The 15,594-nt window shown below is 38.9% G+C and overlaps 1 protein-coding gene across 3 annotated transcripts in view; it reads left to right on the top strand.

The window, feature by feature from the left end:
- Positions 1-15,594, top strand: part of LOC122813962 (zinc finger protein 585A-like) — a 420,613-nt gene that overhangs the window by 263,959 nt on the left and 141,060 nt on the right. For all 3 annotated transcript variants that reach the window (XM_044086514.1, XM_044086513.1, XM_044086512.1), the window contains one exon: positions 13,953-14,048. In XM_044086514.1, coding sequence (XP_043942449.1) covers positions 13,953-14,048 — 96 coding nt within the window. The remainder of the gene's footprint in view (positions 1-13,952; positions 14,049-15,594) is intronic.

Below are 15,594 nucleotides of genomic sequence, written 5' to 3'. Positions count from 1 at the left end.
GCAAGTTCTTTACCATTGTTTAAAGGACTAGTTTTGGTCCTCAACTTTGGAAGAGTTTTTTTTTTGATTCCTTACTTTGCATTGAAGCAAAATAACTTCAAAGTAACAGAATAACTTCTAACATCTTGGGTCTAGGGACTGCCCCAGGTGCAAACTTGCCTAGCTACTGCATTGGAATGAGTATTCCTGCAACACCAAGTAAACTGGTAAGAACTTTCCTTTTTATCCAGTGAAATGTATAAAGGTATCACACGACTACAACATTTAAGAACTGTATCAAGCCTACAACCAGCTAGAATTTGCCTTACTAGCTCTTGGAAGTGACAACTTTCAGTCTCCTTTAAATGAACAATTCTGACCACTTTAATTTCTTACAAGTGTGTGAAAGGACTGCCTGAAATTTTCCAAAGGAGTAGTTTAAACAGTTCATAAATCCTTATTTGTTCACCCTTTTTGAATTGAAGAAAAATGAAATGGACCAAGAAAGAAAGTTAGCTAGTATACTGGCAGAAATTACTGCATTCATCAACAGTAACATCAACAGTAAATCTGCCTTACAATTAAAAAAAAAATCTGTTTTCTGAGCTGTTGTAAAACAACATGGCTGACAATATGGCTTGGCATATCAACATGATTTTGTTTTTCAATATGCCATTTTCTTTCCTATAATCCATTTTAAGTCTGCTTTGTATGAGTCATGCTAATCATTGCAAAGTAGTAGTGTATTCCCATGCCATTGACAGATAATGGGATTAGTGTCAGTCACTGTCATCTTGTATACTGTCTGTAACATGACTACTTCTTTATTTAACGGCCCTCATTTAGTGCGTCTTGGACAGGGTTGCCAGACATCCCTATTTGAGCAGGACTGTCCTGAGATCAGCAGCTCAACCCTGAGTCCTGCACTGCCTCTTAAAATCCCAGCGAAACAGCAGGCTGTTCCACACTGAACAGAACAGGCTTTGCTTCGTGATTTTTGACCAATCAAAAATCACAAAGTGGAACCACTTCTGTTCAGTGTGAAACAGTGACCCTTTTGTGGTCTTCACTTACCGTGAATTTCCTACATGTCCATTCAGAAATCTGGCAACCCTGGTCTTTGAACTTATTTTACAGTTGCAACCAAAAAACAGTAGGTAAGCTGCAGACCTTTATTCAAAGTATCTTTTTGTAGTCCAAGATGAATTGGCAGTCACGTCCCCCAACACTTTGGTAAATGACCAAAATACCAAACCAAACTCAAAATGTTACACTATGTCCAGTTCACAAAAACAACCTTTTTTTTTTTTTATCAAACCAACAGGAATGATTTATTTAATGTTAAAAAAACTTTAAATACCCAGCATATAAAATTTTACAAATCAATGGTAATTACAAATTAAAAGAAACTTCATCAGATAAAAATCCAACATAGTACACTCACAATGGCAGCATAGGGCACAATAGACAACTCTTTGCATAGTACAAGAAAACCTCCCGTAAATCTTGAGCTTCAACCTTTTTATTATTACTTCTTCAAAAAGACTGAATGTTATTGGAAAAATAGGGCGGAGATTAAAAAATAGCGTTTGGGAGCATGTGAGGGACATTATAAAGACTAATGCAGAGCATTAAACACTGTAGTGAATTTCAAGGGCATACATTTAAGTTTGTAATTTTGGAAGCTCTAAAAGTAAGTGAAAGAGGGAGGGCTTGGCTGTTGTTAGAAAAGTCTGCACTTGCCTGGCATATTCGCTTGAATGCAATGTATTGGCAAGGTTTAAACGAAAACATGTCTGTGAAGAATATTCTTCCTGAGAAGGTGAGCACAGTATGGTTACACAATTGACTTAAAACTTTTATTTGATTAAACAGATATCTTTTGAGTTTAATTGATGATTATACAAGTATTTAGTGAATAACCACTGAGCATGCTTAATTTGTAGGAGGTAGGACATGGTTTAGATGAAGTTTGGTTCTGTTTGGGGGTGCGTAACAGTTCTACAATGATGTAATCACTTTTTATGCTTTACTTTATAAAGAGATGAATGAGATGAGGTTGATTTTTATCTGATGAAGTTTCTTTTAATTTGCAATTAGAAAAGAACACTCGTCATTGATTTATGAAATTGCTATATGTTAAAAGTTTTTTTTAACATTAAATCATTCTTGCTGGTTTGATAAAAAAACAGTCATTTTTGTGGACTGGAAACAGTGTAACATTTTGACTTTGGTAAATGAGTTGCTACTTTACAAAAATGAAAAGAAAAAAAATTCTCTTTTTCTCTAAATGTCACAGACATCTTTGATACTCTTAAAGGACAACAACAGGATTTTATTATTTAATGCTGAACTTCTCTGTCCTTTTTCTCCCTATTTACTGTTACTGCTGTGAATAAACAACAACACAGCATTTAAAATATTTTAAATTGACTGTTTCTCTCCACTAGAATAGTACCTTACTGTACTGTAGTGGTTTCACTTTCAAAAAACTTTTATCCCGCCCTGGAAAAGCTTGCTGCTGTCTCCAATTCATTAATGTCATCAAGGCCAATGAATACAGGTAGTTTTCTGTGCAATTCCCTCCCCAAATATTTAAAAACCTGTAAATAGTCCCAGAGTGGTGTTACAATGTCGTAAACACCAAACCATGATGAAATAAACATATTTTTGAGTCTGTGGGTATGGTTCTCCTTTAAAATAGAAAGTAGTCTAAACAGCAAACATTTAAAGCGTAAAGCTTAAAGCTTACCATTTCAATACTCTGATGCTGTTTACATTAATTTATCAGAAGATGTGACAACAGCATTTGAACCACTGACTAATCTAATTGCTCCAATGTAGCCATGCATTTTATAGCAAAAGGGAAGTAACTGTGAATCAGTTGTCTTCCTGTCAGAAAGATGATGGAAAACAGTTAAACACCTCTGAGCTCCTGACATTGGCAGGACTAATTACCCGTATAAGATTTTTAGCAGTACCTGACAGGATGCACTGCAGATTTTTCCATGTTTGTGGTATGTCATGCAGGCGTAGACAAATTACTCTGCAAATTTTTGGGAGAAGTTTAGTTTAAAAAAAAGTGAGTGGTCTTTCCTTTCCTTTGACTCCAAGGCAAGGAAATAAAAGTTGTATAAAGTGCAAGCAGGTTTCTGGTACCTACATATTACTGAAACCATGCTGTAGGGAGAAAAAAGTCAACCCAAGAGTTGAGTTAAAACTGTAGGAGAAGGTGGAGTTTTCCTTTAAATACCAGCACAGACTGATGGAAAGATCACAGTTATTCAGTAAGCTCTGTGTGTGTTCACAAACCATCTAAAAAGCCAGTATCTCATGTCATGGTAACTAAATGGAGAAAGGAAAACACTAATTTGTGTTGTCTAAACCATGTGATATAAGTTCATAGGCAAGTACTAGGCTAGTTGCCTTTTTGAGCCATTTTAAGCCCAGCCAATTCCTCCCTGTATCATGTGCCTGTGAGGTAAGCTACTTGGGTGGGTTTGATTCACCTAGATGTTGGTGTGTTGTGCTGCGGGCAAGTAAATTCAGTGAATTGCTGAAGTGATTTTCGCTGATTAGGGGTTGATGAATAGGTGCTCGCCGGAATAATATTTTGGCAAACTAATTTAGACCCCATAGCTGTACATACAGTTGCAGAGGTTCAAATTGTGATGTAAAAAGAAGCCCCCAAAATAGTATAGGAATACAATTTGCCCATGTTTTAATCTAGTGAACTGAATTATAAGAGAGAAAAAGCAAGAGGAGAGGCAAATTTGTCAAAGTTAGAAGTATTACAAAAGAATATATTATAGAGACAGCAGATAAGTAGAGAGTATTGAGGGGAGGGGAGGAGACGGTAAAGAAGTGAGCTGAGAAGAGAATTAGATAGTAGGAGGGAGGGAGAAAATTGGAGGCGATTTAGTGTAATAGACCAGGCAAAGCAGGTTCTAAGGCACTAGAAGGTATAAAGTTAGTAGGGAGAAATGACAAGGATAAGTAGAGAAATATAGGGGAAAATAAGTAACCAGTGTAGGTTAGATATGCATGTTGAGATTAAAAGTAAGCATAAAGAATGTGAGAAAGGATTATCCAGGAGAAAAACATGAGTAGAGTGAGTTGTTGCACAAAAAGCCTTTTAGGAGCTTTTTGAAGTGCGTTAAGTTGGGATTTGATATAATGGTCCGTAATACGATATTCCATATTTTGGAGACATATTTAGAGTAGAGAGAGTCTCCAACTTTGTTGGATTTGGAGACTTGTAATAAGAATTTGTTGGAAGATCAGAGAGAACAATTGTTAGTGTAGGGTTGAAGCATTAACTGAGGGGCAGGTTTATTTTCAGATTCATGGACTAGTCTGTGAGCAATGATAAGTTAAATGTATGTAAGTAAAGTGATGGGAAAGTTCAAGCCAGTGGAGGTGATGTAAGGCCGAGCAGTGATGAGATCTGTGTGGAGGGTTAACAAATTTTGTGATTTTTTTATTACAGCAGGTTGCGAGCTTAGCTAGATCAGTTGTATTTAGTTCGTGAAGATAGAAGAGGCATAAAGTAAGTGGAAGAAAAGGTGAGTTTTGGCTATATCTTGTCTAGTATTAATTGTAAAGAAATGCTTGATTCTATGCAGTGAGATAAGTTTAGTAGGAGTTTTCTTGGTGGACTGTGCTAGGGTAAGTCAAATTTCAGGTTTTCAATTAGCACACCTGGTAGTTTTGGATGGGATATGGCAGAAATGATAGTGTTATTGGATGACTGTATTTGGAATGAAGAAGGAGGATCGTGTGATTTACTGAGGTGAAAGAGCATCAGTTTGGTCTTGGAAGGGTTCAGAATCAGCTGTGATTCTAATAGCCATGATTCGACTGATAAGAAGGACTGTTTATTTGTGGATATAAGTAGATTTAGGGAAGGTGAAAAATGGATGAGATGAATCATCTGCATATTGGACAATGGAGGCCAAAGGAATTGGAGTGGAGTCATTTGGTGAAAATAATGAAAAGTAGTGGACCTATAATAGAGCTTTGGGGTACACCCCAAGGTGACAGGCAGGAGGGAAGAGAGTTCTTGTTGCCATTTGACAGGTTGCTGTTAACCAGACAAGTAACTATGAAACCTCACTAGAGCAGAGGGACTAAGTTTTAGAGTGTTTAGTTCATTTAGTAGTTTCTGATGGGGAAACTGTATCAAAGGCTTTAGAAAGATCTAAGACGATGGAAGAAACAAATTGTCCATTCTTTCTATAATGGCTAATGGTGTTAGTGAAGCTTAGGTGGGCGGTAGTGGTGCTGTGGTATGGGCAAAACCCATGCTGTGTTAGCTAAGAGGTTATTAGAAAGAAGGCAGTTTAAAAGCTGAAAGTGGATACATTTTCCAAACTTTTGAAAATGGGGTAGGATTGCAATGTAATTTAATGTAATGTAAATGCAATTTGTAGTTAGAGAACTCAGTGGAACCCCCTCCTTTTTGCAGGGGGATAATGTAGGATATTTTCCAGCTAGAGGGAATAAAGTGTTCTAAGAGCGGTTGATTAGAATTGTAATGGGATAGGCAATAGCGGGCGCAGCTATTTTTAGGAATTCTGTAGGTAAGTAATATGTAGCAAGTGTTGCGGGTTTTAGTTTGGAGAGTATTATTTATGGCGAGTGTTTGAACAGGTTTGAAGGAAACGGTGTTGCTGGTATAACTGGTTGAAGTTGTGATAATTGGTGGAATATTGAATTGAGAATTAGTAATAGAGTGACTGGAGCTTGTAAAGAAAGTGTTGAATTGCATAGCAATGCTGTCAAGAGTATGAAGAGGTTGAGGAGGTAGGGGTAGAAGACTTTCTGGGTTGAAGGTGTTTTTTTTGGTTGACCAAAATTTCTTGGGATTGTTGTAGTGCTGTTACTGTGTGGCAGTATAGTATGACTGTTTGTTGAGTTTAGTTGGGACTTAGCTTTGTTGCAAAGTTGTTTGTAAAGTTCTAGGTTAGATTGACTGTTACTGGTATGCCAGAGGGACCAGGCTTTCTCTTAATAAATTGTAGTGTCATTTGTTAGCCATGGAGCTTAATGAGATTTTAATCTAGCAGTTCTGCAGGGGGCTAGTCTATTTTAGGATATCTGGGAAGGTGGAATTAAAATATTCAACTGCTGTGTCAAGGGGAAGAGTTTTGAGTGGTGACCAGCCACAGTGATGTAAGTGGGAGGAAAAGTTTGAGTATTAAAGTTCTTATTGCTGTGGATTAGGTGGAAGTAGGATTGTTTTAGGGATTAAGATGGCATCTGAGCATGTAAGTCAAAAGATTATCATTAATTCCATCTAGGAGGAACCCTGATTGGAAAGCCAGAGAAGGTTTGTTGGCAAGGATCCAATCCAGTATAGAATTCATTTTAGCGGATTTATCTATTCTAGTTGCTGTTTGTATAACCTGTGTAAAGCCATGCAATTTGATGACATATTGTGGGATCTTTTAGAGTTATAAGAAAGGCAATCAGTGTTGCCGTCACCCATAATGTTAGTTTCTTGAGAGAAAGTTAAGGATATCCAGTGTAGTATATATTCAACCGAGTTGTGGTTCGAGCCGGGGGGGAGGGAGTAAATAGCAGTTATAAATTGAGTTGATTTCTAGTTTAGTAAGTAGTTCAACATTGCTAAAAGGTGGGTTTGGATCAATAAGTTCAAGATTTAATGTTCAAGATTTAAGTTTTGTTTCTACATTATAGCTACTCCCCCTCCATGCTTGCTCTCCCTATGACATTTATGTATATTATGGCCTGGAGGAAGAATTTAATTGCACTTAATTTAACGAAGTTTCAGTAAGTACAGCTGTGTCAGAGGTGAAATGATTTAGGGAGGCATGGCGATCCTGAACCTTTTTGACTACACTTCTTAGGTTCATTTTAAGTAGTAGAAGGTTGGAGCTTTCATGTGGGTAGGAATTCTGTAAGTAGGGGGAAGGATAGGTGGGATGGGTTGCTGACGAAGTAGGTATGGGACCAGGATTGGGGTGTATATCTCTACTAAGTTGTAGATGTGAAGTATATTTCAAATTTGGTTTTAGATAGGAGATTCTTTATATCTAAGAAATGTATGTGATTTAGAGTAGAGATGGGTGCATTTATATGGGAAGTATCCTATGCAAGTAGTGTAGTAGAGATTTGGAGCGATTTTGAAGTTGGCGGAAAGTGTGTGATGGGGCAGAGAAGAAGTTATGGTTTGAGAGATGTAGAAGCTGTGGGGTTGGAATTGAAGAGATGTACAGTGATTGGTAAGTATAAGAAGTGCAGTGGTTATTGTGTGCAGTTGTATAATTTTTAGGTGTAAGATGTTGGCGGTGGAAGCCATTTTATAAGAAAAGAGAGGAGGAAGTTTGAGAGTGAGAAGCAAAAGAGTTAAATAAGGAATCCTTGTGGAGGTGAGAGAGGCTGACTCCAAAGGGTATCGATAAGAAGTGAGAGAGGTAACAGAGAGGCTGGTATTAGCTGTGAATAATTGAGGGTAGCATAAAAAAGAAGCTGTATGATGTGAGTGATGGGGGAGTGTGAATAGCCCGGAGGAAGTTTGGGGAAAGGTGAACAGACGTGGAAGAGTAAGGCAGGAGCAGGGATAAGTAATAGGTAGTTGATTATAAGAATAAATATAGGTGGAAGAACTGAATCTAAATGAAAAGTATCACGGCTATAAGCACAGGGCCATTGGAAGGGCACCTCAGAAGTGAGGTCGGTGGGGGTCCAATAACAGAAATTATTTATTTTAACGTTTTTTTAACTTGATTGCCTTAATTTGAACATTTGTGAGGATGTTATTCACTATCCTGTCATTAATGTCATGATGCCGTAACTTAACCTGTCTTCTCCCTCCCCCCATCTCTTTCTGTTTCTCTTGGGTTCACTAATCTACCTACCACATATTTGGGACATGGGGGGGGGGATTTATATACACACAGAAAACCTATGTGAACATGGGATGACATGCAGACTCTACATGTAAGGCACGTCATGTAAGACTCAAACCACAGGATCTCTTGCTGTGAGGTAATATTGCTAACAGATGCACATAGAACTCTGTGCACAGACTGGGGGCAACATGCACCCTCTGCGTGCACCCCAGCTGAGGATTGATGTGAAGTGACTGTGCTAACAGATGCACACATGGGTGGGGAGCATGCACCTTCCTGCAGGCACCCCAGCTGAGGATTAATGTGAGGTGACCATGTTAACAGATGCACATAGAACCCTGTGCACAGACAAGGGGGGTGGGTATGCACCCTCCTGCAGGCACCCCAGCTGAGGATTGATGTGAGGTGACCATGCTAACAGATGCACATAAAGCCTGGTGCACAGACAAGGGGGGCATGCACCCTCCTGCAGGCATCCCAGCTGAGAATTGATGTGAGGTGACCATGTTAACAGATGCACATAGAACCCTGTGCACAGACGAGGGGGGTGGGCATGCACCCGCCTGCAGGCACCCCAGCTGAGGATTGATGTGAGGTGACCATGCTAACAGATGCACATAAAGCCTGGTGCACAGAGAAGGGATCGTGCACCCTCCTGCAGGCATCCTAGCTGAGGATTGATGTGAGATGACCATGCTAACAGATGCGCACAAAAAATTGTGCACAGACTGGGAGGATATGCAGACAAAAAAAGATTGCCACTGTAAGGTTCACGTAGTTTTAACAGGGGAATTCCTACACAAGAACCTATTTAGAGCAAACGTTTTACAATTTGTTGATAACAAGGTTGCATGTTACAGCATTTTGAAACATTGTTACAGTGCACTCTTTGTATAATAGAACAGTTTTTCCCATCCGTTTTCTATCACCACCCTCCTCCTTTAACAATAATCTGTCATTAATTTCTTAATAACTGACTACTGAGTAACATATGTAAATGGGCTAAAATAGTAATTTTATTCTTTATGTACAGTGTGAAACTTTAAATTTTATAATAGCATACATTTTTGTTTCTGATTATGAAGTCACATGATTTATTTGTGGAGCTTTTCTTCCCAGGTTCTCTGTAAATAGTTTTTAAACATAGCAGTGGTTATACTGGTTAAAGAAAGAGCACTAAATAAATGAAATGGAAATAAAATACTACAGTGACTGATTTGCATCGTCTGTAAATTAAGTGAATTGTATTATTTTTCTTGAAGGGATTGAAACCAATCTTGTGTTAATTTTTGGCTTACACCTGGCTATCTGATTGCAGTTGGTGTTATACATTGTGCAGCTGCCTTCATATATTCCTAAACATAAAAGCAAGATATTATGAGTTTTACTTTCATTGGGTTAGATCACTATTACCCAGTACAGGAAAAAGTGAAAATATTCCATATGTATGTAGATTTTCACCTTTTGCATGTAATATTGCCTTATGAAATTCTGTGCTTCTCAGACCAGAGGAGAACATTATAAAGAATATCTCGGGTGTGCTTGAATGCTCACAGAAGTAGAACCATCAGGACTGAATGTGAGAGTTAACATTGTAACTATTTCTGACCACAGCATATTGGGTGAGGAGTTTAGTATTTTTTTTTCTTTTGGTGAGTCTGAAAAAAAGCCTCAGCCCATAGGAAATGTTCCAGAAAAATGAATGTTGAGTTGTTTTGTTCAGGGGTGGGCAAAAAGCAACATTAACAATTAAGGATAACTTATTAACAGGACCTCATGGGATAAATGTCTTTTTCTACGTAAAGTAATAAATCATTTGTAATGTTTCACTTTTTAATGCTTCATGAAGGGTTTGCACCTCCTAAATGTATAGAATCATTTGTGACACCTATACATAACTGTCCACCATGTTGCAGTAATTACCCTTATCATCCGTAACCCTTTCCAGTATAAGTGATTAATGCTTTGAAAATATAACAATACAGAAAATACCAAGGGAAGCAAAGCAAGATTTAGATGCTGACCAGCATGGCCTTCCGGAAGAACACCGACTAATCCTGTTGGCTTTTACTTGAATCTGATTGATATGGGGTTACAGGGAGACTTGGGTATATCTGGGCCGTTGACTCTGGTTTTAATTAGGCCTGTATGGAAAACCATGTAATCTTTGTGAATTTACAACTACATTATTAAATGGCCAAAGACAAGTTTAGAGGACTGAGTATATAGGGTGGGATTAAGGAACATGTACTCTGAGAGAGTTGTTGAACTGTCTCTATTCTCCATAGGCTACAGGCTGATTTAAAGGGGAGATGATCCTAGCTTATAAATGCTACAAAAATGTAGGGTGTAGGATGTAGGGTGAGAGTAAGGAACACGTACTCTGAGAGATTTGTTGAACTGTCTCTATTCTCCATAGGCTACCAGCTGATTTAGAGGGGAGATGATCCTCGTTTATAAATGCTACAAAAATGTAGGGTGTAGGATGTAGGGTGAGAGTAAGGAACACGTACTCTGAGAGAGTTGTTGAACTGTCTCTATTCTCCATAGGCTGCAGGCTGATTTAAAGGGGAGATGATCCTAGTTTATAAATGCTACAAAAATGTAGGGTGTAGGATGTAGGGTGAGAGTAAGGAACACGTACTCTGAGAGAGTTGTTGAACTGTCTCTATTCTCCATAGGCTACCAGCTGATTTAAAGGGGAGATGATCCTAGCTTATAAATGCTACAAAAATGTAGGGTGTAGGATGTAGGGTGAGAGTAAGGAACACGTACTCTGAGAGATTTGTTGAACTGTCTCTATTCTCCATAGGCTGCAGGCTGATTTAGAGGGGAGATGATCCTAGTTTATAAATGCTACAAAAATGTAGGGTGTAGGATGTAGGGTGAGAGTAAGGAACACGTACTCTGAGAGAGTTGTTGAACTGTCTCTATTCTCCATAGGCTACAGGCTGATTTAAAGGGGAGATGATCCTCGTTTATAAATGCTACAAAAATGTAGGGTGTAGGATGTAGGGTGAGAGTAAGGAACACGTACTCTGAGAGATTTGTTGAACTGTCTCTATTCTCCATAGGCTACAGGCTGATTTAAAGGGGAGATGATCCTCGTTTATAAATGCTACAAAAATGTAGGGTGTAGGATGTAGGGTGAGAGTAAGGAACACGTACTCTGAGAGAGTTGTTGAACTGTCTCTATTCTCCATAGGCTGCAGGCTGATTTAGAGGGGAGATGATCCTCGTTTATAAATGCTACAAAAATGTAGGGTGTAGGATGTAGGGTGAGAGTAAGGAACACGTACTCTGAGAGATTTGTTTAACTGTCTCTATTCTCCATAGGCTACAGGCTGATTTAGAGGGGAGATGATCCTCGTTTATAAATGCTACAAAAATGTAGGGTGTAGGATGTAGGGTGAGAGTAAGGAACACGTACTCTGAGAGAGTTGTTGAACTGTCTCTGTTCTCCATAGGCTACAGGCTGATTTAAAGGGGAGATGATCCTAGTTTATAAATGCTACAAAAATGTAGGGTGTAGGATGTAGGGTGAGAGTAAGGAACACGTACTCTGAGAGAGTTGTTGAACTGTCTCTATTCTCCATAGGCTGCAGGCTGATTTAAAGGGGAGATGATCCTAGTTTATAAATGCTACAAAAATGTAGGGTGTAGGATGTAGGGTGAGAGTAAGGAACACGTACTCTGAGAGAGTTGTTGAACTGTCTCTATTCTCCATAGGCTACCAGCTGATTTAAAGGGGAGATGATCCTAGTTTATAAATGCTACAAAAATGTAGGGTGTAGGATGTAGGGTGAGAGTAAGGAACACGTACTCTGAGAGAGTTGTTGAACTGTCTCTATTCTCCATAGGCTACAGGCTGATTTAGAGGGGAGATGATCCTAGTTTATAAATGCTACAAAAATGTAGGGTGTAGGATGTAGGGTGAGAGTAAGGAACACGTACTCTGAGAGAGTTGTTGAACTGTCTCTATTCTCCATAGGCTACCAGCTGATTTAAAGGGGAGATGATCCTAGTTTATAAATGCTACAAAAATGTAGGGTGTAGGATGTAGGGTGAGAGTAAGGAACACGTACTCTGAGAGATTTGTTTAACTGTCTCTATTCTCCATAGGCTACAGGCTGATTTAAAGGGGAGATGATCCTAGTTTATAAATGCTACAAAAATGTAGGGTGTAGGATGTAGGGTGAGAGTAAGGAACACGTACTCTGAGAGATTTGTTGAACTGTCTCTATTCTCCATAGGCTACAGGCTGATTTAAAGGGGAGATGATCCTCGTTTATAAATGCTACAAAAATGTAGGGTGTAGGATGTAGGGTGAGAGTAAGGAACACGTACTCTGAGAGAGTTGTTGAACTGTCTCTATTCTCCATAGGCTACCAGCTGATTTAAAGGGGAGATGATCCTCGTTTATAAATGCTACAAAAATGTAGGGTGTAGGATGTAGGGTGAGAGTAAGGAACACGTACTCTGAGAGATTTGTTGAACTGTCTCTATTCTCCATAGGCTACCAGCTGATTTAAAGGGGAGATGATCCTAGCTTATAAATGCTACAAAAATGTAGGGTGTAGGATGTAGGGTGAGAGTAAGGAACACGTACTCTGAGAGATTTGTTGAACTGTCTCTATTCTCCATAGGCTGCAGGCTGATTTAAAGGGGAGATGATCCTAGTTTATAAATGCTACAGAAATGTAGGGTGTAGGATGTAGGGTGAGAGTAAGGAACACGTACTCTGAGAGAGTTGTTGAACTGTCTCTATTCTCCATAGGCTACAGGCTGATTTAGAGGGGAGATGATCCTAGTTTATAAATGCTACAAAAATGTAGGGTGTAGGATGTAGGGTGAGAGTAAGGAACACGTACTCTGAGAGAGTTGTTGAACTGTCTCTATTCTCCATAGGCTACCGGCTGATTTAAAGGGGAGATGATCCTCGTTTATAAATGCTACAAAAATGTAGGGTGTAGGATGTAGGGTGAGAGTAAGGAACACGTACTCTGAGAGAGTTGTTGAACTGTCTCTATTCTCCATAGGCTACCAGCTGATTTAAAGGGGAGATGATCCTAGCTTATAAATGCTACAAAAATGTAGGGTGTAGGATGTAGGGTGAGAGTAAGGAACACGTACTCTGAGAGAGTTGTTGAACTGTCTCTATTCTCCATAGGCTACAGGCTGATTTAAAGGGGAGATGATCCTCGTTTATAAATGCTACAAAAATGTAGGGTGTAGGATGTAGGGTGAGAGTAAGGAACACGTACTCTGAGAGATTTGTTGAACTGTCTCTGTTCTCCATAGGCTGCAGGCTGATTTAGAGGGGAGATGATCCTAGTTTATAAATGCTACAAACATTTAATTAGGTATCCCTTAATGAGGGATGATTTTTACAGCACTTCTGCATGAGGACCACACAGGCACTGGTTACATTATCAGTCTGTAACCCCAGCCTAAAAAGGAAAACTGTCCGTTATATGCTTGGGAGGTTCTGGAACTTATTACCTTTACGTATTAGGAAGGCAGAGAGTTTAGTCAGCTTTTAGAACCAATTAGATGTGGTAATGTGGTGTTCCCCCAGGTTTACATGCCGGCAGACCGTGTATACTGAGCGTTGAATAATAGCATTATATAACTTGAAGACTGGCGGTTTCCATCCCATCATGAGTTTTCCTTCCTTCCTTTTTGATAGAATAATAAACTATATTCAACAAAGAAGATGGAAAATGTATAGATCCATTTTTTTATAACTAAGTGCATATTTTATGTGTTTACTATTATTATTCATGTTTGTTTTTATTTACAGTTTGCATTTAATAGGAAATAAGAAAAAATATGTGTATAACCAAGGAGGTATAGTTTGAACTTGTGCTGTTGACGGCTCTGGCATATCTGTCACTAGTGTTTCTGAAAATGTCTGTATGCTTGTCCATTTTTGCAGTTCTTTCCAAGAAAAGTTAGTTGATTTAGTAGTCAGTTTGGCTTATTGCTCTCCAAGTGTATGTCAGAATTTCAACAGCCAGTATTTCTGTTTAGTTATTTAATTCAATTAATTTATGTATGCATTTACTAATTCATATATTTATTCAATATCCACAGGACAAGCTAAAAACAGCCTTATCATCCCTGGAATTAAAAGTCGAGCATCTTCAAGATCAGCATCACACAAATGACAAGGAACTCCTGGACATACATGTAAGTAAAGTGACTGTGATAATTTCTGAGTGTCCTGAATGCAGGTGGTCAGTATCAAAGGTCCAGGACTGTGTGTTGTACTTTGTAGGTCTGTCTGTGGCTAGGGACCAAGAAAAGGTGAACCTGTTTTGGAACCTGAAGCAGTCAAGATATTTTACTATTGGCCAGATAGACACCAAGTTAAGGTTTATTTCATATTGTTTCACCTTATCCATTTATGTCACCAGACAGTTCATAGAATATTTAACAAATCATGTATTTGTTATTTTTGATATTAATCATTTACTAGGAAGGCCATAAAAAGTGTACGGGGCAGACATAAAGTGCCTGTACCAAAAGATAAGTTTGAGTCTTTAAGACTGATAGTGCTTGATGGGCAACACAAAGGTACATTACTCACTACTGTTACTTCCACTCAATGCTTGATGGGAGAACAAAGGTACATTACTCGTTACTGTTACTTCCATGATGGGAGACACAAAGGTACATTACTCGTTACTGTTACTTCCACTCAGTGCTTGATGGGAGAACAAAGGTACATTACTCATTACTGTTACTTCCATGATGGGAGACACAAAGGTACATTACTCGTTACTGTTACTTCCACTCAGTGCTTGATGGGACAACAAAGGTACATTACTCGTTACTGTTACTTTCACTCAGTGCTTGATGGGAGACACAAAGGTACATTACTCATTACTGTTACTTCTACTCAATGCTTGATGGGAGACACACAGGTACATTACTCATTAATGTTACTTCCACTCAGTACTTGATCGGAGATACAAAGGTACATCACTCGTTAATGTTACTTCCACTCAGTGCTTGATGGGAGACACAAAGGTACATTACTCGTTACACATTACTGTTACTTTCACTCAGTGCTTGATGGGAAAGACGAAGGTACATTACTCGTTAATGTTACTTCCACTCAGTACTTGATCGGAGACACAAAGGTACATTACTCGTTACTGTTGCTTCCATTCAGTGCTTGATGGGAGACACAGAGGTACATTAATCGTTACTGTTACTACCACTAAGTGCTTGATGGGAGACACAGAGGTACATTACTCGTTAATGTTACTTCCACTCAGTACTTGATCGGAGACACAAAGGTACATTACTCGTTACTGTTACTACCACTCAGTGCTTGATGGGAGACACAGAGGTACATTACTCGTTAATGTTACTTCCACTCAGTACTTGATCGGAGACACAAAGGTGCATAACTCGTTACTGTTACTACCACTCAGTGCTTGATGGGAGACACAGAGGTACATTACTCGTTAATGTTACTTCCACTCAGTACTTGATCGGAGACACAAAGGTACATTACTCGTTACTGTTGCTTCCATTCATAGGTTCATAGGTAGGTACTAGGCTATCTGCCCAAAGGCATTTATAAGCCTAGCCAGAATGTGTTGGCTTTCACCATCCCCTTAGATTAGTTCCCTGTGCCTCTGTCCAGCAGAGCCACTGAAGTGATCCCCAAGGTAAACTTTCTGTTTCCCATCCACTCGTCAAGGTTTCTCTTGAAGAGTGTTAG

This window comes from Protopterus annectens, chromosome 10.part0, assembly GCF_019279795.1.
Source record: "Protopterus annectens isolate FY-2018-M chromosome 10.part0, PAN1.0, whole genome shotgun sequence".
Lineage (NCBI taxonomy): Eukaryota > Metazoa > Chordata > Ceratodontiformes > Protopteridae > Protopterus > Protopterus annectens.
Note: the sequence above shows the minus strand (reverse complement) of the source record. Positions and strands in the feature narration are given on the sequence as shown.